General features: G+C 68.8%; 3 protein-coding genes across 4 annotated transcripts in view; 2 read left to right on the top strand and 1 right to left on the bottom strand.

Moving 5' to 3' along the window:
• Positions 1-5,388: 5,388 nt before the first annotated feature.
• Positions 5,389-16,379, top strand: IRAK1 (interleukin 1 receptor associated kinase 1). Of its 2 annotated transcripts, XM_045000689.1 has the most exons (14): positions 5,392-5,766; positions 7,176-7,343; positions 7,768-7,908; positions 8,036-8,142; positions 8,345-8,515; positions 8,720-8,784; positions 9,105-9,219; positions 10,411-10,526; positions 12,014-12,221; positions 12,548-12,616; positions 13,436-13,678; positions 14,537-14,690; positions 15,726-15,854; positions 16,012-16,379. In XM_045000689.1, the coding sequence occupies exons 1-14, from the start codon at positions 5,658-5,660 to the stop codon at positions 16,056-16,058; spliced, it is 1,842 nt and encodes a 613-aa protein (XP_044856624.1). In that variant the 5' UTR covers positions 5,392-5,657; the 3' UTR covers positions 16,059-16,379. The 2 variants fall into 2 exon arrangements, with proteins under 2 accessions (XP_044856625.1, XP_044856624.1); XM_045000690.1 differs by lacking the exon at positions 15,726-15,854 and having other exon boundaries at positions 5,389-5,766.
• A 201-nt stretch (positions 16,380-16,580) lies between these two features.
• On the bottom strand, positions 16,581-17,759 carry TMEM187 (transmembrane protein 187). The gene has a single exon (XM_045000701.1). The coding sequence runs from the start codon at positions 17,658-17,660 to the stop codon at positions 16,656-16,658; it is 1,005 nt and encodes a 334-aa protein (XP_044856636.1). The 5' UTR covers positions 17,661-17,759; the 3' UTR covers positions 16,581-16,655.
• Positions 17,760-22,259: 4,500 nt separating this feature from the next.
• HCFC1 (host cell factor C1) overlaps positions 22,260-24,045 on the top strand; it is a 34,157-nt gene continuing 32,371 nt past the window's right edge. Inside the window, exon 1 of the mRNA XM_045000691.1 lies at positions 22,260-22,467. Within this exon, the coding sequence (XP_044856626.1) occupies positions 22,275-22,467 (193 nt within the window). The 5' untranslated portion in view covers positions 22,260-22,274. The remainder of the gene's footprint in view (positions 22,468-24,045) is intronic.

Below are 24,045 nucleotides of genomic sequence, written 5' to 3'. Positions count from 1 at the left end.
GGCCCCAGGACTGTCCCCTGGGGCACTCCGCTTGATACCGGCTGCCAACTAGACATTGAGCCATTGATCACTACCTGTTGAGCCCGACGATCTAGCCAGCTTTCTAGCTAGGATGTGAAAGCAGCCGATGATTACATCTTTAACAAATTCCGTGTCAAAATGAAGAGCTGGAATAAAACCAATTACCGTTAAAGAGAGCTAGTCCGCTATAAAATCTGTGGCCCCACTGGTAGCATTTCCATCACTGTGTCACCAAGCAATGCCGGCGTCTGCCCGCTGCGGAATCGGGGCCCACTGACCAGTGGAGTTGCTCCAAAGCTGATCAGAACCCCAACCTGAGAGGATCAAGCCAACCCCACCTTTAAATAATTCTCCAGGCAGTTGACAAAGCTGGTTGTGTCATTCATTTCATGGGTGTCTTGTTCATAGATTCCCCGGCCAGAACGTCCCTGAATGAATTCCCGTTTGAATGAGAGCATGGCTTGGTTTGGCAGCAGGTGGAAAGAGAGAAACCTGGGGTTATTTAAAAAATCTGGAACATTGTGAAGCTGCTACCAATGGCAGGGGCGAACCCTTTGGCAAAATTGACTAACTTTTGAGTGGACTGCGCCCCCAAATTTGGATGAGAAACCAAGGGGGAAAAGCCAACAGCCCCTAATTTAATTTTAACTCCATCTTAAAGTGAATCCTAGAAGCTTTTATCTCTCCCATCCGTGCAATTCAAAGACTGATTTAAACACAAGAGATTGTTTAAAAAAACCCAAAATGACTAAATCCATGGGTTTTGCTAGCAGAGTTCTGGGAGAATTTGTAACTTTTAGAGGATTCAAATGGAAGGTGACTCCAGAAGGTGGAGCAACACCCCGCTCTGATTACCTGCGGTGGGTCATGGCCGTGCTACACAAGCTGGATGCTGGGTGGATCCCAGATTTGTGCCGTTTTCAAGGGTCTATTTTAAAATCAGTGGCTTTTGATCTTAGCAGGTGAACTAACAAGGAAAGGTGACTCTCTTCCGCGGTTGGCATCTTTGTGGGCATAGCTAGGGATAGACTTGGTCCCATGGCAAAGGAATCTGATGGATCCTGGATCTGAATCCCATAATGGCAATAAAAACGGATCCTGTGAGATTTCCAACTCATCCCGACACCGAGGGGAAACCCGGCTCGTTAAATTAGTGGCAGCCCAAACAGTTTTGTTAGCAACATTCTGGAGTTGAATGAACGCTGCTTGGGACACAGCTGGGGAATTTGACTCAAGATGTCTTAAATCTTAAGCATCAGATTTTCAGTTCCAGGTAGAAGGGGGAGCCTCTCGGCCGATCTGTAGAGATGTTTTGCTTGAGGATTGGTTTGGAAGTCACCTATCATTTCTTCCTTTTAAAAATCTATCTTGTTCCAAACCCATCGGAATGATATATATTACATACAGATATGTGCAATTCTCTGCATCTGTTGGTTGCATATTTGGGACAATTGCTTTACAAAAAGACCCCAAAGTAGATTGTTTTCCTGAAATAAATCTTGGACACATTGTTCTTTTCTAGTTTTTTTGTGTACAGCCAAAACGTCTGAAAGCACTGACTCTATTTAAAACAAGAGATTTAAAAAAAGGAAAAAAAAGCAATTTATTAAAGGAAAAATTTGTACCATTTCAGTTAAAAAAGAAAGTGAAAACGAGAAAATCCATCTGAATGTACATGTCTATGTTTCAAAGAAGTCCACACAGATTAATCATTGTACCTTATTTATTATATAAAAAAGTTTGCCTTATAAATTTACAAGAAAAACAAAAACCCCTACAAATGTCTATTCTTTTTGAGTCTTTGTGTTGTTTAAGCCTTGGCAATTGGAAAGCAGCCGCCACGACGCTCTGCACGGACTTTTGGTTTTCAGACTCAAACTCTCTCCATGTAAACCCAAAGCCGAGATCGTTTTGATTTTCAAAATCTCTTTATCGATGTAAAATCAGGTCCAAACTCAGCTCGAGTACTCAGCATACGTTATCTCAGTGCTGTAGTTTGCATCTCCTTGTTGGTAAGTACTGTACTCTGTGCTAGAATTGATCTATAAATCTGTGTCAATTTAACCCAAGGTTTGTTTGAGCTCATTCATTATGCAGGCAAGTCTGTCCCAGCTCCCCCGTCCCCGGCCGGGGTGCAGGCCGCTTGGGGACGGAGCAGACGGGCTGATTGGGAATTGGCCCCCGGTGACCACTTCTGAGGCTGGAGGACAAGCTGGAGCCTCCGCTGAACCGGCCGCACAGGGACCCGCTCAGCCCATGTCCACACACTCAGGTCACGCTGGCGGGGCCCAACGAGCAGCAGGGGGGTTGAGGACGAGCTTGGTGCTGGCTGGCGGAGCTCAGCCCTGGGCGGCCGGCTGGGCTCGAGAGCCTGAGCCCAGCAGCCACACGTCTGGCTCCCCAGAGGCCGTGTAGACACACCCTGAGGGCTTTGGAGCTCAGCTCAGCTCCCCCGGGGTCACCGCTCCCTGCAGAGGGGCAGGGCTGGGCTCTGGTCTCAGCTACCCTGCTCAAGTCGGAGTCACTCCTGATTGCAGTGGGGGCAGGGGCTGAAGAAACGGGCCCACGGGGGCAGCATGAATGAATCAACCTAGGCTGCCAGTCGGTCCCAGTCCCAGGACTACCAGTGGAGGAACTGTGAAGGGCTGTCGGACTCCCCTAGAACCCAGGAGTCTGGGCTCCCAGCCCCCCCACCCCCCTCCCAGAGCTGGGAGAGAACCCAGGAGTCCTGGCTCCCAGCCCCCTTCCCCCCCCACTCCCCTCCCAGAGGCGGGAGAGAACCCAGGAGTCCTGGCTCCCAGCCCCCTTCCCCCCGCCACTCCCCTCCCAGACCTGTGGAGAGATTGGAACAGGAATGGGACCCAGGCATCCGGGGCGGCAGCAAAAGACTTGGGATCCCCGGGGGTTCATGCAGCCAGAGCATCCTTCAGGCCATGTGTCATTATGAGATCACAACGGCCTGCTGACATCACAGCTTGTGGGGTGACCGAATACAGGGGACAGGGCCACACCCCCTTCCCATGTATCCTCCTGCACCTCTGCAGACCCCTCCCCGGAGCCCTGCCCCATGGCTCCCCATAACCAGCGTCCCCCTGCACCGCCCCACACCCGGCCCCTCCCCGAATCCTCTCCCCAGAGCCCTGCCCCATGGCTCCCCATAACCAGCGTCCCCCTGCACCGCCCCACACCCGGCCCCTCCCCGAATCCCTGCCCCACGGCTCCCCATAACCAGCGTCCCCCTGCTCCGCCCCTCACCCGGCCCCTCCCCGATTCCCCTCCCCGGAGCCCTGCCCCATGGCTCCCCATAACCAGCGTCCCCCTGCACCGCCCCACACCCGGCCCCTCCCCGAATCCCTGCCCCACGGCTCCCCATAACCAGCGTCCCCCTGCACCGCCCCACACCCGGCCCCTCCCCGAATCCCCTCCCCGGAGCCCTGCCCCATGGCTCCCCATAACCAGCGTCCCCCTGCACCGCCCCACACCCAGCCCCGCCCCGAATCCTCTCCCCAGAGCCCTGCCCCATGGCTCCCCATAACCAGCATCCCCCTGCACCACCCCACACCCGGCCCCTCCCTGAATCCTCTCCCCAGAGCCCTGCCCCATGGCTCCCCATAACTAGCGTCCCTCTGCACCACCCCACACCCGGCCCCTCCCCGAATCCCTGCCCCACGGCTCCCCATAACCAGCGTCCCCCTGCACCGCCCCACACCCGGCCCCTCCCCGAATCCCCTCCCCGGAGCCCTGCCCCATGGCTCCCCATAACCAGCGTCCCCCTGCACCGCCCCACACCCGGCCCCTCCCCGAATCCCTGCCCCACGGCTCCCCATAACCAGCGTCCCCCTGCACCGCCCCACACCCGGCCCCTCCCCGACTCCCCTCCCCGGAGCCCTGCCCCATGGCTCCCCATAACCAGCGTCCCCCTGCACCGCCCCACACCCGGCCCCTCCCTGAATCCTCTCCCCAGAGCCCTGCCCCATGGCTCCCCATAACCAGCATCCCCCTGCACCACCCCACACCCGGCCCCTCCCTGAATCCTCTCCCCAGAGCCCTGCCCCATGGCTCCCCATAACCAGCATCCCCCTGCACCACCCCACACCCGGCTCCTCCCCGAATCCCCTCCCTGGAGCCCTGCCCCATGGCTCCCCATAACCAGCGTCCCCTTGCACCGCCCCACACCCGCCCCTCCCCCTATCCCCTCCCCAGAGCCCTGCCCCATGGCTCCCCATAACCAGCGTCCCTCTGCACCACCCCACACCCGGCCCCTCCCCGAATCCTCTCCCCAGAGCCCTGCCCCATGGCTCCCCATAACTAGCGTCCCTCTGCACCGCCCCACACCCAGCCCCTCCCCTAAATCCCTCCCCACAGACACCGCCCCACACCCGGCCCCTCCCCGAATCCCCTCCCCACAGACGCCGCCCCACACTTGGCCCCTCCCCAAATCCCCTCCCCAGAGCCCTGCCCCATGGCTCCCCATAACCAGCATCCCCCTGCACCACCCCACACCCGGCCCCTCCCTGAATCCTCTCCCCAGAGCCCTGCCCCATGGCTCCCCATAACCAGCATCCCCCTGCACCACCCCACACCCGGCTCCTCCCCGAATCCCCTCCCTGGAGCCCTGCCCCATGGCTCCCCATAACCAGCGTCCCCTTGCACCGCCCCACACCCGGCCCCTCCCCAAATCCCCTCCCCAGAGCCCTGCCCCATGGCTCCCCATAACCAGCGTCCCTCTGCACCACCCCACACCCGGCCCCTCCCTGAATCCTCTCCCCAGAGCCCTGCCCCATGGCTCCCCATAACTAGCGTCCCTCTGCACCGCCCCACACCCAGCCCCTCCCCTAAATCCCTCCCCACAGACACCGCCCCACACCCGGCCCCTCCCCTTATCCCCTCCCCACAGACACCGCCCCACACTTGGCCCCTCCCCAAATCCCCTCCCCAGAGCCCTGCCCCATGGCTCCCCATAACCAGCATCCCCCTGCACCATCTCTCCCTGAATCCCCTCCCCACAGACACCGCCCCACACCCGGCCCCTCCCCAAATCCCCTCCCCACAGACACCGCCCCACACCCAGCCCCTCCCCAGAGCCCTGCCCCATGGCTCCCCATAACCAGCATCCCCCTGCACCAGCACTCCCTGAATCCCCTCCCCACAGACACCGCCCCACACCCGGCCCCTCCCCATATCCCCTCCCCACAGACACCGCCCCACACCCGGCCCCTCCCCTCATTCCATCTGCCTATATCCCTTCTCATAGCCCCGCCCCCTCTGTAGCCACTCCCACTGCCGTGGTCCCTCCCCCTCGCTATCTGCTCCCCAACAGCCCCTCCCCTAGTCCCTCCCTCTCCCATAATGCCTTGCTGCAGCCTGGCTCCCTCCCACACTCAAGATGGCGGCGCCACACACGCCAGCTGGTTGTGCGGAGCCGGGAAGCAGCCACACCCAATATGGCGGCGCTACCGTCAGCGCAATGGGCCAGGCTGGGGGCTCCGCCACACCCAATATGGCGGCACATCGCTCTCTGGGCAGAATCTACCACTCCCAAAATGGCGTCGAGAGGCGGCCGCGCTGCGCGGCGCGCATGCGCATCCGGCATTTAAAAGTTTGGTCTTAAAGGGGAAGTGCCCGGCGAGTGGGGCATGGCCGGTACCGGCTCGGGGCGGTTCCTCTACGAGCTCCCGGCCTGGCTGGTCTGTGGCCTCTGCCGCCTGATGGACGCGCTGGGCCGGGCGGACTGGGAGCGCTTCGGTACGGGGGGGAGGGGCCGGGTACCCGGGGGTGCTGGGGGGAGGGGCCGGGGTACCCTGGTGGGGGAGGGGCTGGAGTACCCGGGTGGGTGCTGGGGGGGGAGGAGCCGGGGTACCCTGGTGGGGGAGGGGCCGGGGTACCCCGGTGGGTGCTGGGGGAAGGGGCTGGGGTACCCGGGGGGGGAGCCGGGGTACCCTGGTGGGGGAGGGTTCGGGGTACCCCGGGGGGAGGAGCTGGGGTACCCTGGTGCATGTGGGGGGAGGGGCTGGGTACCCTGGTGGGTGCTGGGGGAAGGGGCTGGGGTACCCGGGGGGGAGGAGCCGGGGTACCCTGGTGCAAGCGGGGGGAGGGGCGGGGAACCCGGGTCGGGGGTCGGGGAGGGGGCCGGGTACCCGGGGGGGGAGCCGGGGTACCCTGGTGGGTGCAGGGGGAGGGGCCGGGTACCCGGGGGGGGTGCTGGGGGAAGGGGCTGGGGTACCCGCAGGGGGAGCCGGGGTACCCTGGTGCATGCGGGGGGAGGGGCTGGGGTACCCTGGTGCGTGCGGGGGGAGGGTTCGGGGTACCGGGGGGGGAGGAGCCGGGGTACCCTGGTGCATGCGGGGGGAGGGGCTGGGTACACTGGTGGGAGCTGGGGGAAGGGGCCGGGTACCCGGGGGGGGGGAGCGGGGGTACCCTGGTGCATGCGGGGGAAGGGGCCGGGTACCCTGGTGCATGCGGGGGGAGGGGCTGGGGTACCCTGGTGCGTGCTGGGGGAAGGGGCGGGGGTACCCGGGGGGGGAGCCGGGGTACCCTGGTGCATGCGGGGGGAGGGGCTGGGGTACCCTGGTGCGTGCGGGGGGAAGGGGCTGGGGTACCCGGGGGGGGGGGCCAGGGTACCCTGGTCCCTGCGGGGGGAGGGGCTGGGGTACCCGGGGGGGGAGCCGGGGTACCCTGGTGGGGGAGGGTTCGGGGTACCCCGGGGGGAGGAGCTGGGGTACCCTGGTGCATGTGGGGGGAGGGGCTGGGTACCCTGGTGGGTGCTGGGGGAAGGGGCTGGGGTACCCGGGGGGGGAGCCAGGGTACCCTGGTCCATGCGGGGGGAGGGGCTGGGTACCCTGGTGCATGCGGGGGGAGGGGCCGGGTACCCGGGGGGGTGCGGGGGGAGGGATTGTTAGCCCCTCTTGGGGGCGGGGTGGATGCGGGACTCTGGAGGGCACCGACGGAGGGACTGGGGGCCACTATGGGGGTTGGATGGGGGACGGGACAGAGAGAACCGTGGGGCTGGGAGTGACAGTGGGGAAGGGGCCGGAGCTGTGGGGTGTGATGGGGGGCACCAGGCGGGAAGGGGTGGCTCCGTGGGGGTGGGAGGTGGCGCCGTGGGGCAGACGGGGGGGTCCCCGCACAGGGCTGACATCTCCCCCTCCCCCCAGCCTCGCGGATCGTGCGGGACCAGGTCGAGCTGCGTCTCTGCGAGCGGACGGACGGACGGACCCAGCGGCTGCTCTGGTCCTGGATGAACCGAAATGCCCGGGTCGGGGACCTGCTGGTGCTGCTGGAGGAGCTGGAGCTGTACCGGGCCCGCGACCTCCTGGCCAGCTGTGAGCACCCCACGGCCACCCCACAGCCCTGCCGGCGCCCCTCACTCCCGACCCGCAGCCCCCGCCGGCCCGGCCCGGCCCTGCCGGCGCCCCTCACTCCCGACCCGCAGCCCCCACCGGCCCAGCCCGGCCCTGCCGGCGCCCCTCACTCCCAACCCGCAGGCCCCACCGGCCCGGCCCGGCCCTGCCGGCGCCCCTCACTCCCGACCCGCAGCCCCCGCCGGCCCAGCCCGGCCCTGCCGGCGCCCCTCACTCCCGACCTGCAGCCCCTGCTAGCCCAGCCCTGGCCTTGGGGTGGTGGGATCCCAGGGTCCCTATGATGGGTGGTGGTATTTGGGGGGGGAAGCTTAGGGATGTCAGATTAGTGGGGGCAGGTTCCTCTGTGCATCGCTCCCATCTTTAATCCCCTCATTTTGTTTCCCAGGGCAGCCTCCCTCCGAGCCCCCCGTCCTGAGACCCCTGTTTCTTCCCTCGGCGCCTCCAGCCCCCCACCTCCACACCGGTGACAGCAGAGCTTCGACCATTGCCTGTGACCCCCCCAAGCCACCCCCCCAGCCCCTGCCAGGTAACTCCGCCCCCTCCCCCAGTGGGGGAGCTGCCTGCCCATCCCCCTGGGGGTGGGGAGTTGAGTCTGGGGCGGGTGAGCTAACAGACTCCCTGTTTCTGCCTCCTCCTGTCCCCCTCCCCCGCAGAGCCCTCCTGCCCCTCGCTGCCTCTGCCCGGCCCCCCACCCAGCAGCCTGCTCAGCACCAGCAGCCAGGGGCCTGCCCCCCCACCTGCGGCACCCCCTGCTGACCAGGTACCGACACGGGAAGCTGGGGGGTGCTTGGACGGAGGGGGGAGGGATGGATAATGGGGGACAGCACTGGGTGGGGGGGTGTATTGCCCATGGTGAGGGGGCCGATTGGGTCCTACCCAGAATCCTTAGCACCCAGGGCTGGGGTCCCTGTTGCTCTGGGGGGGTCTGAGCTACCCCTGTGTGTGTCTCTCTCCCCCTGCAGGGGCTGGAGGCGCTGGGCCCTGCCCCCCAGCCCTTCGCCTGGCCCCTGGCGGAGCTGGTGCAGGCCACGGGCGGCTTCGCGGAGCGGCACAAGGTCGGGGAAGGCGGGTTCGGCTGCGTGTACCGGGCCCGGCTGCGCAACACGGACTATGCTGTCAAGCGGCTCAAGGAGGTATGGGGGGGGCCCTACCTACCCAGCATCCTTTGCACTCTCCCTGATCTGCCCACAATCCTCATCACTAGCCCCAGCCTGCCAGGGAGGTACCCACAGTCCTCTGAGCCCCCCACTCGCGCTGCCCCCTCCCCTTCCCTGTGTCCCCTGGGGTTGGGGGCTGGCGACCTGACTCTCATTAACCCCCCCTCCCGCTCCCCCCAGGACGCGGAGCTAGATTGGAGCAGCATCCGGAGCAGCTTCCTCACCGAGGTGGAAAAACTGTCACGGTGAGGGGGGCTGCGGGTCGGGAGTGAGGGGCACCGGCAGAGCTGCGGGGGGCAGGGCTGGGCTAGCAGGGGCTGCGGGTCGGGAGTGAGGGGCACCGGCAGAGCTGGGGGGGTGCAGAGCTGGGCTAGCAGGGGCTGCGGGTCGGGAGTGAGGGGCACCGGCGGGGCTGGGGGGCCCAGGGCTGGACTAGCAGGGGCTGCGGGTCGGGAGTGAGGGGCTCCAGTGGGCCCAGTGTCCTGGGACCTACCCAGAATGCTTTGTGCTCACCCTGGCCCCAGGAATTTGGGGTGACCCTCCCCCACTAACTTCTGCCCCCCAGGTTCCGCCACCCCAATATTGTGGAGTTTGGGGGGTTCTGCGCCGAGCGGGACCATTTCTGCCTCGTCTACGTTTTCATGCCCAATGGGTCCCTGGAGGATCGGCTGAGCGGCCAGGTACCCCTCCCCCGGTGTCTGCCCCCCCAGCCAGCCCCATCCCCTCCCCCCGTATCCTCCATGGCTGGAGCAGGGGGGGCACTCAGTGGGGCTGAGTGCTCGTGTGACCCTGGGGTGTGTAAACGGGGGGGTCAGGATTGCAGAGCAGTGAGTTTCTCTCCATTTCGTGCTGGGCTGCAGCAGGGGTGGCCGGGGAGGAGGGGGCCAGACCAGGCCAGGGCTGGAGCAGGGGGGGCGGGGAGGAGGGGGCCGGGCTGGGAGCAGGGAGGAGGGGGTCGCAGGGGGGCCAGGGAGGAGGAGGGGGCCGGGCTGGAGCGGGAGGGGCAGGGAGGAGGGGGCCGCAGGGGGGCCAGGGAGGAGGAGGGGGCCGGGCTGGGAGCAGGGAGGAGGGGGTTGCAGGGGGGCCAGGGCGGAGGAGCTGGCCGGGCTGGAGCAGGCGCGGCGAGGCGGAGGGGGCCAGGCTGGGAGCAGGGAGGAGGGGGCCGCAGGGGGGCCAGGGAGGAGGAGGGGGCCGGGCTGGGAGCAGGGAGGAGGGGGTCGCAGGGGGGCCAGGGAGGAGGAGGGGGCGGGGCTGGGAGCAGGGAGGAGGGGGGTCGCCGGGGGGCCTGGGCGGAGGGGGCCGGGCTGGAGCGGGAGGGGCAGGGAGGAGGGGGCCGCAGGGGGGCCAGGGAGGAGGAGGGGGCCGGGCTGGGAGCAGGGAGGAGGGGGTTGCAGGGGGGCCAGGGAGGAGGAGGGGGCCGGGCTGGGAGCAGGGAGGAGGGGGTTGCAGGGGGGCCAGGGAGGAGGAGGGGGCCGGGCTGGGAGCAGGGAGGAGGGGGTCGCAGGGGGGCCAGGGAGGAGGAGGGGGCCGGGCTGGAGCAGGGGGGGCAGGGAGGAGTGGGGCGGGAGCAGGGAGGAGGGGGTCGCAGGGGGGCCAGGGAGGAGGAGGGGGCCGGGCTGGAGCGGGAGGGGCAGGGAGGAGGGGGTCTCAGGGGGGCCAGGGAGGAGGGGGCTGCAGGGGGGGCTCAGCAGCCAGGACCCCCGGGCAGGATTCTCCAGCCGGGTCACTTGACTGGCAGATCCGCCCGGGTCCCGTTCCCTGAGGCCGCAGCCTTGCACCCCCTCCTCCCTCGCCATACGGGGAGCAGGACATGAGCCCCTCCTGCCCCAGTGGAGGGACCCCTCCCCCATTCACCCCCTCTGCTCCCCCAGGGCGGGCGCCCCTCCCTGTCGTGGGCCCAGCGGCTGGAGGTGCTGGTGGGGACGGCGCGAGCCGTCCAGTTCCTGCACCGGGACACGCCCAGCCTGATCCACGGGGACGTCAAGAGGTGAGCGGGGGGCGTGAGGGGATGTGGGGCTGGGGCTGGGGATGTCTCTGGGGGTAGGGGTGGAACTGGGGGGGCTGGGGATGTGGGGTGAGGGGATGGTTCTGGGGGGGATGTGGGGCTGGGGATGTCTCTGGGGGTAGGGGTGGAACTGGGGGGGCTGGGGATGTGGGGTGAGGGGATGGCTCTGGGGGGGATGTGGGGTGAGGGGATGTCTCTGGGGGTAGGGGCGGAGCTGGGGGGCTGGGGATGTGGGGTGAGGGGATGTCTCTGGGGGGGATGTGGGGCTGGGGATGTCTCGGGGGGGGATGTGGGGCTGGGGATGTCTCTGGGGGTAGGGGTGGAGCTGGGGGGTCTGGGGATGTGGGGTGAGGGGATGGCTCTGGGGGCGATGGGGGGCTGGGGATGTCTCGGGGGTAGGGGTGGAGCTGGGGGGGGGGGGTGAGGGGATGGATATGGGGGGGATGTGGGGCTGGGAATGTCTCTGGGGGTAGGGGTGGAGCTGGGGGGGTGGGGTGAGGGGATGGCTCTGGGTTGGGGGGGTGGGGTGAGGGGATGGCGATGGGGGCTGGGGATGGCTCTGGGGGGGATGTGGGGCTGGGGATGTCTCTGGGGGTAGGGGCAGAGCTGGGGGGCAGGGGCTGGGGGGTTGAGGGCTTTGGGCCTGGGGGTCTGTCGGGGGGGTGGGGGAGGAGCTGGGGGGTGGGGTGAGGGGATGTCTCTGGGGGGGATGTGGGGCTGGGGATGTCTCTGGGGGTAGGGGTGGAGCTGGGGGGTCTGGGGATGTGGGGTGAGGGGATGGCTCTGGGGGCGATGGGGGGCTGGGGATGTCTCGGGGGGTAGGGGTGGAGCTGGGGGGCCTGGGGGGGTGGGGTGAGGGGATGGCTCTGGGGGGGATGTGGGGCTGGGAATGTCTCTGGGGGTAGGGGTGGAGCTGGGGGGCCTGGGGGGGTGGGGTGAGGCGATGGCACTCGGTGGGATGTGGGGATGGGGATGTCTCTGGGGGTAGGGGCGGGGTTGGGGGGTGGGGTGAGGGGATGGCGATGGGGGCGATGGGGGGCTGGGGATGGCTCTGGGGGGGATGTGGGGCTGGGGATGTCTCGGGGGGGTAGGGGCGGAGCTGGGGAGCTGGGGGGGGGTGAGGGGATGGCTCGGGGGGCGAGGGGGGGCTGGGGATGGCTCTGGGGGGGTAGGGGTGGAGCTGGGGGGGTGGGGTGAGGGGATGGCTCGGGGGGGGATGTGGGGCTGGGGATGTCTCGGGGGGGTAGGGGCGGAGCTGGGGAGCTGGGGGGGGGTGAGGGGATGGCTCTGGGGGCGATGGGGGGCTGGGGATGGCTCTGGGGGGGTAGGGGTGGAGCTGGGGGGGTGGGGTGAGGGGATGGCTCTGGGGGGGATGTGGGGCTGGGGATGTCTCTGGGGCAGTGGGGAGCTGGGGGCTGGGCTGAGGGGGGTGTTTCAGGGGCCATGTCTCACCCCGTGTCCCCCCCCAGCTCTAACATCCTGCTGGACCAGGCGCTGCGCCCCCGGCTGGCCGACTTTGGGCTGGCGCGGGCCGGGCGGGGCCGGGCTGGCAGTGGGGGGCTCAGCGCCAGCCTGGGCCGGACCCACACGGTGCGGGGCACCCTGGCCTACCTGCCCCCCGAGTACGTGCGGAGCGGGGCCCTGTCCCCCTCCATCGACACCTACAGCTACGGGGTGGTGAGTGCCAGACCCCCCCCCGCCCCCCCAGCACCCCCCCCGCTGCCCCCCGGACCCTCCCAGTCTGCTGCCCCCCGCGTGCTCCTTGGTCCCTCCCAAGGCCCCTCCACTATAACCCCCAAAACCTCAGGGGATCAGACCCCCTATTTTTCTCAGTGGGGGGGTCACATATCCATGATGGGAGCTCCTGGACCCCTCCCCCTAAGAGCTCAGACTAACCCAGCCTGGCGCACAAATAAGGGATGGGGGAGGGGTCATGGGGGCGGATTCCCCCCCCCCCCAAAACCTCCCGTGCCAGAGCCCTCAGCGACCCCCTCGGCCCCCAGGTGCTGCTGGAAACGCTGACGGGGAGACGGGCCCTGGAGACAGACGGACGTGGACAGACAAAGTTCCTGGTGAGACGCTGCCCCCCCCTTCCTCCCGACCCACAGCCCCTGCCCCCCCCAGCCCAGCTGGCGCCCCTCACTCCCGACCCGCAGCCCCTGCCCCCCCCAGCCCAGCCGGCGCCCCTCACTCCCGACCCGCAGCCCCTGCCCCCCCCAGCCCAGCCGGCGCCCCTCACTCCCGACCCGCAGCCCCTGCCCCCCCCCCAGCCCAGCCGGTGCCCCTCACTCCCGACCCGCACCCCCGGCCCCCCCCAGCCCCGCCGGTGCCCCTCACTCCCGACCCGCAGCCCCTGCCCCCCCCAGCCCAGCCGGTGCCCCTCACTCCCGACCCGCAGCCCCTGCCCCCCCCCCAGCCCAGCCGGCGCCCCTCACTCCCGACCCGCAGCCCCTGCCCCCCCCCAGCCCAGCCGGCGCCCCTCACTCCCGACCCGCAGCCCCTGCCCCCCCAGCCCAGCCGGCGCCCCTCACTCCCGACCCGCAGCCCCTGCCCCCCCCCAGCCCAGCCGGCGCCCCTCACTCCCGACCCGCAGCCCGTGCCCCCCCCCCAGCCCAGCCGGTGCCCCTTCCTCCCGACCCTCAGCCCCTGCCCCCCCAGCCCAGCCGGTGCCCCTCTCGCACGACCCGCAGCCCCTGCCCCCCCCAGCCCTGCCGGTGCCCCTCACTCCCGACCCGCAGCCCCTGCCCCCCAGCCCAGCCCTGCCGGTGCCCCTCACTCCCGACCCGCAGCCCCTGCCCCCCCAGCCCGGCCGGTGCCCCTCACTCCCGACCCGCAGCCCCTGCCCCCCAGCCCAGCCCTGCCGGTGCCCTCACTTGCGCCCGTCCCCGCAGAAGGATCTGGTCGCGGAGGAGGAGGAGGCTGAGGTCGCCGAGGTCCCTGGGCAATCGCAGCTGGCGGTGACGGGCCCTGGCCTGGACCCGGATGCTCGGGCGACTCGGGTCGGCACCAGGATCTTCCGGAACCACATGGACTCGCGGGTCGGGCCCTGTCCGGAGGAGCTGGGCACAGCGCTGGGCTGCCTGGCAACCCGCTGCCTCCACAGACGCAGCAAACAGCGCCCGCCCATGGCCCAGGTACCGGACACCAGGGTTCCCTGCCCGGCTCTGGGAGCCAGGACTCCTGGGTTCTCTCCCCGGCTCTGGGAGGGGAGTGGGGGCTGGTGGGTCAGAGCAGGGGGAGCTGGGAGCCAGGACTCCTGGGTTCTCTCCCCGGCTCTGGGAGGGGAGTGGGGGCTGGTGGGTCAGAGCAGGGGGGGTGGGGAGCCCGGACTCCTGGGTTCTCTCCCCGGCTCTGGGAGGGGAGTGGGGGCTGGTGGGTCAGAGCAGGCGGGGCTGGGAGCCAGGACTCCTGGGTTCTCTCCCCGACTCTGGGAGGGGACTGGGGGCTGGTGGGTCAGAGCAGGGGGAGCTGGGAGCCAGGACTCCTGGGTTCTCTCCCCGACTCTGGGAGGGGAGTGGGGGCTGGTGGGTCAGAGCAGGGGGAGCTGGGAGCCAGGACTCCTGGGTTCTCTCCCCGGCTCTGGGAGGGGAGTGGGGGCTGGTGGGTCAGAGCAGGCGGGGCTGGGAGCCAGGACTCCTGGGTTCTCTCCCCGGCTCTGGGAGGGGAGTGGGGTCTGGTGGGTCAGAGCAGGCGGGGCTGGGAGCCAGGACTCCTGGGTTCTCTCCCCGGCTCTGGGAGGGGAGTGGGGGCTGGTGGGTCAGAGCAGGTGGGGCTGGGAGCCAGGACTCCTGGGTTCTCTCCCCGACTCTGGGAGGGGAGTGGGGGCTGGTGGGTCAGAGCAGGGGGAGCTGGGAGCCAGGACTCCTGGGTTCTCTCCCCGGCTCTGGGAGGGGAGTGGGGTCTGGTGGGTCAGAGCAGGCGGGGCTGGGAGCCAGGACTCCTGGGTTCTCTCCCCGGCTCTGAGGGTCCCCTGGCTCTGCCTCACCCCCCAGGTATACGAGGACCTAGAGCGGCTGCAGAAGTCTCTGCCCTGGGATCCCCCCTCAACCCACTGGGGGGACTCACTCCCCAGGGCCCCAGGGCTGCCCCCCAACCAGCCCGTGGAGAGCGACGAGAGCCTGTCGGAGGAGGGGGAGAGCTGGCTGGGTGAGTCCTGAGCCCACTGTCCAGCCCCGAGTGCCCTTTGACCCCCGCTCGCCCTGACCTTTGCTCCCTGCCACTGGCTCTCGGCGCCTCGGGGGTCTGGTCTCTCTGGGCCCCCCCACCTCCCAGGACCACAGCCCCGGTGGAAGGGGGCTGTGGTGGCTCTGGTCAGCTGCCGATGGGGCCGTTAAAAGTCCGGTCAGGTGTCCTGGCTCCGTGTGCTGCCCCCACCCCCATCGCCGGCTCCACAGCTCCCATTGGCCAGGAACCGCGACCAATGAGAGCTGTGGGGGCGGCGCCTGCAGGCACCAGGGCAGCACAGAGCCGCCTGGCTGCCAAGCGCCTCTGGGCTTCAGCCAGAGCCCCCCTCACACACCCTGCACCCCAACCCCCTCCTGGAGCCCTCCCCCCCCAAACTCCTTCCTAGAGCCTGCACCCATCCCCCCCGCACCTCACAGGCTTCCCCAGCCCAGAGCCCCCACTCCCCTCATCCCCAGCCCTAGCTCAGTGAGTGCGTGGGGCGAGGGGGGCGTCTGAACCTCGCCCAGGCAGCTTTCAGCAGCCCCGGCCAGCAGGGGCTGCAGCCGCTCCTGGTCCCCAGCCGAGCCCCCCACATCCCCTCCCCTGACCGTCCTCTGTCCCCAGCCTCAGGTAAACAGGCCACCTGGCACCCCCCCGGCTGGAACCGGGCCCCAGGCCCCTCAGCCCCTCTCCCCCGCGGGCCAGAACCGGCTGCACCCGAGCTGGGGGGGCCTCCAGGCTGGTATCTGGGGTCCCGGCTGCGAGGCAAGATCACACCTGGTCCCCGGCAGCAACGAACGACGCTCCCACCCCCTCATTACACATGCAGCAGCACACGGGGAAACTGAGGCACAGGCAGTGTTCATGGAACACACAGAGAGCTCCCCCCCCCCCACGATGTTTGTTCCTGCTGGGGTCTGGCCTGGGTGACCTTCAACCCCAGCTGATACGGCCCATTGCCCGCTGTGACCTCTGACCCCTCGGTCCGGTGACCTCTGACCTGGGCTCTCTCTGCAGGCGTCGCCCCGTCCCTGCACCCCCAGATTCACATCAACCCAGCCCGGCAGCGCATCATGGAGCGGCTGGCGCTGTACCAGCAGGGGGCGCTGGACAGCCTGGGGGTGCTGGCCTCCGAGCTCCCGGCAGGTAACCCCCCAGCAGCCCCAGCGCGGGCCCCCCATGCGGTGCTGGGCTGGGGGGGCAGGGTAAAACTCCCCCCTCGAGCTCCTTTCCCCCAGGGGAGCCCTGGGTGGGGGTGGGGTCTCTGCCCCCCCAGCTCTGACCCCTCTCCCCTCCCCCGCAGGCTCGGCCCCCCGCCTGCCCGAGGAGAGCGACGATTTCGAGCCCTGAGACGGATGGACATGGAAGGACGAAGTTCTCATCGATGGGGGGGCGAAGCCCCCCCAAAATGCACCTCCTGGCTGCTAGAACCCACCCTCGGGACGGGACCCAGGTGTCCGGGGCAGCGACTTTGAATGGAGGGGGAGACATGGTACCTGCTCTCCTCCCCCACCCCCTGTAATGGACATGGGACCCAGGCATCTGGGAAGGGGCCTTGCAACTGAAGAGGGAGGTGGCACCTCGGTACTTGGCGGCTTGCTCCATGGGACCCCCCCGCTCCCAGCCGTGAGGGTGCGTGGGGCCGGTTCCCGGGGGTGGGGGCCCGCAACCCTCAAGGGAAAATAAAACATTTTATATATTTGTAATCTGGCTTTCTGTGGAGGGGTGGGGGCCATTTAGAGGGGGACCCCGATCTGTTCCTGGGCTGCAGCCTGTCTAGTCACCCCCCCAGCATGCCCCCCCCCGTGCAGCCCTCCACCCCCCCCCCCCCCCCCAGCACAGCGTCCCCTCAGTAACGTGTGGGCAGAAATCTTCCAGCCAATCCCTTTATTCTGCGTGGAGGCTGCGCCCTGGCCACGGAGGGAGCGGGGGCGGCTGGACGGGGGCTTAGGGCGCCCCTCCCAGGCGCGTGGCGAAGAGGAAGGCGCAGTGGAACTGCAGCACGTCGCAGACCTTGGACCAGAAGTGGCCGCTGAGTCTCCGGAACGGGTCCCACTGGGCCAGCCAGGCGTCTCCCAGCTTCAGCAGCACGAAGCCCAGGCAGGCGGCGAAACCGGCTGCCGCGGTCCAGGCTGAGCCCACGTCCCCCCAGCGCCGCTGCGCCCGCCACGCCGCGACCGCCACGCCGGCCACATGGGCGGCCAGGGCCCCCTCGAAGCCGCGGGCGTGGGCCAGCGCCAGCCCGTAGCTCAGCAGCGAGGCCCCTGTGCCCAGCGCCACGTGCCCAGGCTGCCAGCCCTGCACCAGGCAGTGGCACCAGAGCCCGGCCCAGGCAAAGATGGGCAGAGTAACCCACTGGTCCAGCACTGCTGCCCGGGGGTGCTGGGTCCAGAGCCGGGCCCACTGCAGGGGCCCGTAGCCCAGGGCCAGGAGGGCGAAGACAGCCTGCAGGTAGCGGCTGGGCCCGCGGCCGGCCCGGGGAAACCAGCGCCAGCCCAGCGCCACGTAGCCCAGGTTCACCAGCGAGTTGCAGGGCATGGCCAGGGCGGGGGGCAGCCAGGGGACGGGGGGCTCCGCATAGTGCCCGTACCCCACCTCCACGGCCACCTGGTCCAGGGCGCCCGCGGCTACCACTGCCAGGCACAGAGCGCCGGCCCCGGATACGTGCAGCAGCGCGGCACGGTCCTCGGGCCCCATGGCCGGGCCTGGCACCCCCAGCCGCCTCCACGGCACCGCCCCACAGACTCCGGGCCAAGGCAGTGCAGCCATTGGCTGAGTCCTGTCTCCACCCCCGGCTGCCTTAACCGCTGCAGTGCCAAACATCTGTGCCGGCCTGCCGGTGCCCCTGCCAGCCCGGCCCTGCCGGTGCCCCTCACTCCCGACCCGCAGCCCCTGCTGGCCTGGCCCGGCCCTGCCTGCCCCCAGAGATGCGGTGGTTGGGCTGGTTGCCATGGTTACCAGATAGCCACCCCACCCCCCCACCGTGTGGGGATGTGGGGGCGGGGAGGCTCTCCTGGCAAAGAACTGCTGACTTGTTACTATGGGGGCCTAGCTGAGCCCCCCATGTCTCACCCAGGGGCTGACCAGCCATCCCTGACCCTTCACCATCTGTCATGGGGGGGGGTATGCAGGGGTTGTGGGACAGAGGCTTTGGGGGAGGTGCATGGGGCCAGCAGCACTGCGAGGGGTGCATGGGTCAGGGATGCAGGGGGGCTAGTGGTGGGGATGTGTCCCCACCCCCCCTCCTGCATACACAACTCCCCAACCCTGACCCATGGACACAGACCTGGGACCCACGAATCCCTCCCTGAGCCTGAGCCCCCCACACTTATGGTGATGGCCAGGGTGGGGGGGCATCTGTATCCCCCTCCTACCATGCTTCACCCCCCATTATTTGCCCCCTACCCCCCAGTCCCTCCCCTCGTCCCTGAGCTTGCAGGGTCCACGTCTCTAGTGGGGGGCTGGTTTCTGCCTGGTGCCAGGGCGTCCCAGCCCAGAGACCCCCCCACCCGCTGTACTTCCCCACGCAGCCCACACCGCCATCTTGGTGCTGAGGTGGGCTTGGTGTGAGTCAGGGGGCTATCTTGACCCTGGCAGCCATCCTAGAGCTGAGTCAATGAGGGCGGCCATCTCATCACTGAGATTAGCCTGGCAAGTGAGGCCAGCTCGGTGCTGAGGTGGGCTTGGCGTGAGTCAGGCGGCCATCTTGGCACTGAGGCAGCCATCTTGGCGCTGAGAGGAGCCTGGCAGGCAGCTGAGTGCTGAAGTGACAAGGGAGGCCAGCTCGGTGCTGAGGTGGGCCCTGGGGAAGCCCACCCACTCGTGCAGCGCCCAGGCAAGGCTGGCATGAGCCCAGCAGTCATTTTTGACTGGTGGCCATCTTCGTGCTGAGACGTGACCAGCGGCCATCTTGGTGTCCCGGCCTCAACCCAAGCCAAATGCAGGAACTAAGAGCGGGGCTGGGCCTGCCGCCCGGGGTGTGTTCTGAGGGGAATTACGAGGTAAAGTGGGTTTAATTTCGTGTTGAACTGACCAATGAGGGTGGGGGAGGGTAAAGTTCTGCCAACATCCGGGTACTAAAACAACCGTTAGGGCGGGGAGCGAGGAAACGGAAAAAAGTGCGCATGCGCAGAGGAAAAGGGTGGGATTGTGGCGCGCACGCGCCAGTTTTTGGGCCCAGTATACGGCTGCGTAATGAGAAAGCTGGGCAGAACGAACACTATGCGCATGTGTATTTGAGTATGGGCCGAAAGGGAGAGCATTCTGCGCATGCGTAAGAGACATCACATCCGGGTCGTAGAGGTGCCGCCATCTTTCGTCTGGTGTGGAAGAGAAGGGTCCAAAATGGCGGCTCCCAGGGGGCAGGCATTCGCAGCCTTCCCACGCCGCGGGTAGATCTCCTGACCCGCCCGTGGCGACTGGAGTCCGCGCACCGCTGCGCACAGGTATTATTTGTAAGCCTTTTAAACGTTCGGTCGCGTAGCAACGGCAGCCGGCCACTTCGGCCGCCATCTTGAGCAGCCACCTCCGGGTAGGAGGTGGTCGCCATTTTGAAAAACGGCCACATCCACGCACTTAGGCCGCCATCTTGGAAAACAACTAACATCCGGGTAAGTAACAGCAAGCCGTCATGTTCTGGCCTTCTGGAGGGGAGATGCATCCGGGTACCTGAGGGGTGGGTGCGGCTGCCGCCATCTTGTTTACCGTGTGATAAGGGAGCGACATCCGGGCATTTAGCGAGGGCGACATCTTGGGTCCCTTTTGATGACGGTCGCCATCTTGGAGATTTCTTGGTCATACCGATCAGCGAGTCGCCATCTTGGATGTCACAAAGTGGGGGCGGCGGACATCCGGGCATCCATCGTCCCGCCATGTTGGAGCGTGCCTCCTGCATCCGGGCATCGAGCGGGGCGCCCTATTGGGACAGGCACATCCGGGCATTTAGACGGTGGCCATCTTGGACAGGGATTCCCGCGGAGCCGCCTTCATCCGGGTACTTGAGCGGGAGGCCATCTTGGTTCAACGGCCGCCTCTGGGCGCTTGGAAAGACGCCATCTTGGATAGTGTTATGCAGGCGGCCGGCTCATCCGGGCATTTCTGCTGGCGCCATTTTGAATAGCCCTGAGTAGAGCCACATCCGGGCATTTTGGGGGGGGGGGGCGGCGGACTCCAAGATAGCTGCTCCCAAGACAGCGTGAAATTAAAGTGCGGCAGCTCAGAGCCCAGCTCGACCCCCGCCCCGAGGGAGGGCGGTCGGTCGGTCGGTCTCCCTCTCGCACCCCCACAATGAAATCCCAATGGCTACGGGGAGCGCGCCAAGATGGCGGCCCCTAGGGAGGGCGGAGCCAAGATGGCGGCGCCCAGGGCCGAGGGAGTCTGCCGTACAGCGGGGCTGGTGTGGGGGGAGGCAGCCCCCGCCCCGCCCCGCGCGGAGAGCGGCCGGGGTAATTCTGACCTTGTGGAAAGCGCAGCGCCGGAGGGGGCAGGGCGGAGTCTTAGGAACCAAGATGGCGGCGCCCCTGTGCGGCTTCCTGCGGCGGTGGTTGGGCAGGCAGAGACCCCCAACGCGGGAACGTGGGGGGCGGGGCTCAGCTGCGGGCCCGGGCGGGACACATGGGAGGGGGTTGGTTTCCCCATCACGTCAGGCTGACGGGGCAGCCTGGCATTTTGGGGTGGGGGTCCCCTTTAGCTGGGGAGGGGGAAACTGAGGCACGAAGCAGGGCTTGACAGAGGGGGCTCTGGGTTCTTGAAATAAAGAGGCCAAGGGGTGGGGGCGTCTCCTTCCATCCGAGATGGCAGCTGTGCCAAGCAGGGCCTGGCTTCCAGCCTCATGTTTCATGCTGGGGTTCCCTGTCCACCACCGGGGCATGGTGGGGTGGGGTGGGGTGGGGGGGGGAGGGGCTTCCTGGCCAAGATGGTTGCGCTCATGTCAAGCTGAGCTAAACTTTGGGCCTTTAGCGTTGGGGGGCGTTTGTGTCCTCATCTTCCAGGGGAAGCCCGTCAGGGACCGAGTGGAGGGGGGAGTTCAGCCGGGGGAAGATGTGCTTTAAAATAACGAAGGGTTTTTCTGTCCAAGATGGCCACCCTCATGTCAAGCAGAGATCAGTGTATGGCAGGGGCTCTGTGCCACCCCCCCCCCCGCTATAAAACTTCACGCCCCCCCTGTATCACCACTGTTCTGCATAGGAAAGGCTGGGCTGGCTAGCAGGGCCATTCCCCGGGGCCCACACCAGAGGGGGGGCTCGGACGGGGCCCAGGCCCCACAGCGTGGAAGGGCAGCCTGACTAGTAACTCTGGAAAGCTGCTCGCGGCACTGGGCTCCCGCGTGAGAGCGGCTGGGCCGTAGCATTGTACCGTGGGGGAACAGCTAGGAACTGGGGGTTCAGAAATGGGGGAGGGGTTTTCTGGCAGCCAAGATGGCGACACTGGTGCCCAGATGGTCGTACTCCCTTTGATGTTTGGGAGGGGGGCTCCCCTCTAGCTGGAGGGAAACAGGCACTCGGGGGAGGGGGCTTCCTGCCCCAGCCTGTGGTACAACCTTGTTGGGGGGGGGTGGGGTCCCCTGACCCGTGGGGGGGGCGTTTCCTTTCCTTCCTCCCACGATGGCGGCGCCCATCCGTGCCGTACAGCGTTGTATGTTTTTGGGGGGGGGTCCCCCTAGCCGTGGGGGGAGGGGCTCGGGTTTATTTTACCCCATCCCCGTTGGGGGAGGGGCTGTCCCGCCGCCCAAGATGGCGGCGCCCAGGGCGCCCGCCCCCAAGATGGCGGCGCCCAGTGGGAGGAGTCCGTACGGCGCGCCCCGCCCCCGGCCGCGGCCGAGCCGGGCAGGAGGAAGGAAGAGCGGCTCCCCGCACACAGCAGGCGCAAGATGGCGGCTCCCAGGGCGGCGTGAAGGCGCCTGGCGTCCAGCAGCCGCTTCCCGCCCCGCTCCGGTGCCGTACAGCGGGGCCGGGGCCGGGGCCGGGCTGCGCCGCGGGGCCGGGCTGCGACGGGGGGCGGCGCGCGCGGGGCCGGGGCCGCCGGGGGGAGGCGGCGGCTCGTTCTGCGCGGCCGCCATTTTCCCCCGGCGGCGCAAGATGGCGGCTCCCAGGGCCGGGCTTTGACCGGGGGGGGCCCTGCCCCGTCTGGGGGCGGGGGAGGGGCAACGGCCCCAGCCTGGGGGCGGGGGAGGGGCAACTTGCCCCCAGGGTGGGGGCGGGGCGGTATCGGCCCCCAGCCCCGGGGTGGGGGAGGGGCAACTTGCCCCCAGGGCGGGGGAGGGGCAACTTGCCCCCAGGGTGGGGGCGGGGCGGCATCGGCCCCCAGCCCCGGCGTGGGGGAGGGGCAACTTGCCCCCAGGGTGGGGGAGGGGCGGCATCGGCCCCCATCCTAGGGGCGGGGGAGGGGCAACTTGCCCCCAGCCCCGGGGTGGGGGAGGGGCGGCCTCGGCCCCCAGCCCCGGGGTGGGGGAGGGGTCATCTGCCCCGGCAGGGTGGGGGAGGGGCGTGTATTTGCCCCAGGGGGTGGGGGCAGGGGGCTCTCCGGAATAACCCCCTCCCCCCCCGTTGCAGGACAGCGAGAGGGGCCATGGCAGCGGCCCCGGCCCCGGCCCCCGGCGGCCCCGCGCTCCTGCAGCCCCGCTGGAAGCGGGTGGTGGGCTGGTCGGGCCCCGTGCCCCGGCCCCGCCACGGGCACCGCGCCGTGGCCATCAAGGAGCTGATCGTCGTCTTCGGGGGCGGGAACGAGGGCATCGTCGACGAGCTGCACGTCTACAACACAGGTGGGGGGGGGCCCTGGGGGGCCGGGCCCCGCCTCCGTGCGGGTCACCCCCCGGCCCGGCCCCGGGCCCCGCCTCCGTGCGGGTCACCCCCCCGGCCCGGCCCCGGGCCCCGCCTCCGTGCGCCCGGCCCCCGGCCCCGGGCCCCTCCTCCGTGCGGGTCCCCCCCCGGCCCGGCCCCGGGCCCCTCCTCCGTGCGGGTCACCCCCCGGGCCCGGCCCCGGGCCCCTCCTCCGTGCGGGTCACCCCCCGGCCCCGGGCCCCTCCTCCGTGCGGGTCACCCCCCGGCCCGGCCCCGGGCCCCTCCTCCGTGCGGGTCACCCCCCCGGCCCGGCCCCGGGCCCCGCCTCCGTGCGGGTCACCCCCCGGCCCGGCCCCGGGCCCCGCCTCCGTGCGCCCGGCCCCGGGCCGTTCTCTGGCTGCTTCTGTCTCTGCTACACGGGGGAGGGGGGGCCCTGAGGACACTGCCCCCCCCGGCATGTGGTGGCTGTTGGGGGGGGGCATGGGAGACAGGGTCACCCCTCCCCCCAGCCATCAGCTGGCTGCTCCCCCCCCGCCCCGACACTTGGCGGCAAAACCCTCCTCTGCCAAATTCAACTTTCAAATGCTGCCGCGGTGGCTGCTTTAACCCTGGCCTGCCCGTGGGCGGGGGGGGGGGGAGCCTGCCCGTGGGCGGGGGGGGAGCCTGCGCGGGGGGGGGGCGCCTGCCCGTGGGGGGGGGGGGAGCATGCGCGGGGGGGGGAGCCTGCCCGTGGGCGGGGGGGGAGCCTGCGGGGGGGGGGGAGCCTGCCCGTGGGCGGGGGGGGGGGAGGAGGGCGCGGGGGGGAGCCTGCCCGTGGGCAGGGGGGAGGAGGGCGCGGGGGGGGGGGAGCCTGCCCGTGGGCGGGGGGGGAGGAGGGCGCGCGGGGGGGAGCCTGCCCGTGGGCGGGCGGGGGAGGAGGCCGCGGGGGGGGGCGCAAGCCCGTGGGCGGGGGGGGAGGAGGGCGCGGGGGGGGAGCCTGCCCGTGGGTGCGGGGGGGGAGGAGGGCGGGGGGGGGCGGAGGGCGTGGGGGGGGGAGCCTGCCCGTGGGCGGGGGGGGGGAGGGCGCGGGGGGGGGGGAGCATGCCCGTGGGCGCGGGGGGGAGGAGGGCGCGGGGGGGGGGAGCCTGCCCGTGGGCGCGGGGGGGGAGCCTGCCCGTGGGCGGGGGGCCAGAGGGGGCTTGGCCCCCGGGGGAGTGAGGGAAATGCCGTCCCTGCGCCAGCCACAGGCACCGGTGGGGGGAGCACCAGGTGCCTCAGAGGTCTGGGGATTGTGGCAAGCGGGGGAGGGTCGGGGGGGTCCTGGGTTGGTGGGGGAGGGGTCTGCTGTCCATCCGTCCCCCCACGTTTTTACTAAGGGGCTTTCCGAGTGGGGTGTCAGCCCCCCCCCCCACACACACACCCCAGCTCCTCGTTGTGTTAATCTCTGAGAGAACCCAGGAGTCCGGGCTCTAACCGTAGCCCCAGGTCCCTTCCCAGAGCCAGGAGAGAACCCAGGAGTCCGGGCTCTAACCGTAGCCCCAGGTCCCTTCCCAGAGCCAGGAGAGAACCCAGGAGTCCGG

This window comes from Mauremys mutica, unplaced genomic scaffold (assembly GCF_020497125.1).
Source record: "Mauremys mutica isolate MM-2020 ecotype Southern unplaced genomic scaffold, ASM2049712v1 000710F_np12_obj, whole genome shotgun sequence".
Lineage (NCBI taxonomy): Eukaryota > Metazoa > Chordata > Testudines > Geoemydidae > Mauremys > Mauremys mutica.
This window is presented reverse-complemented; position numbering and strand designations above follow the sequence as displayed.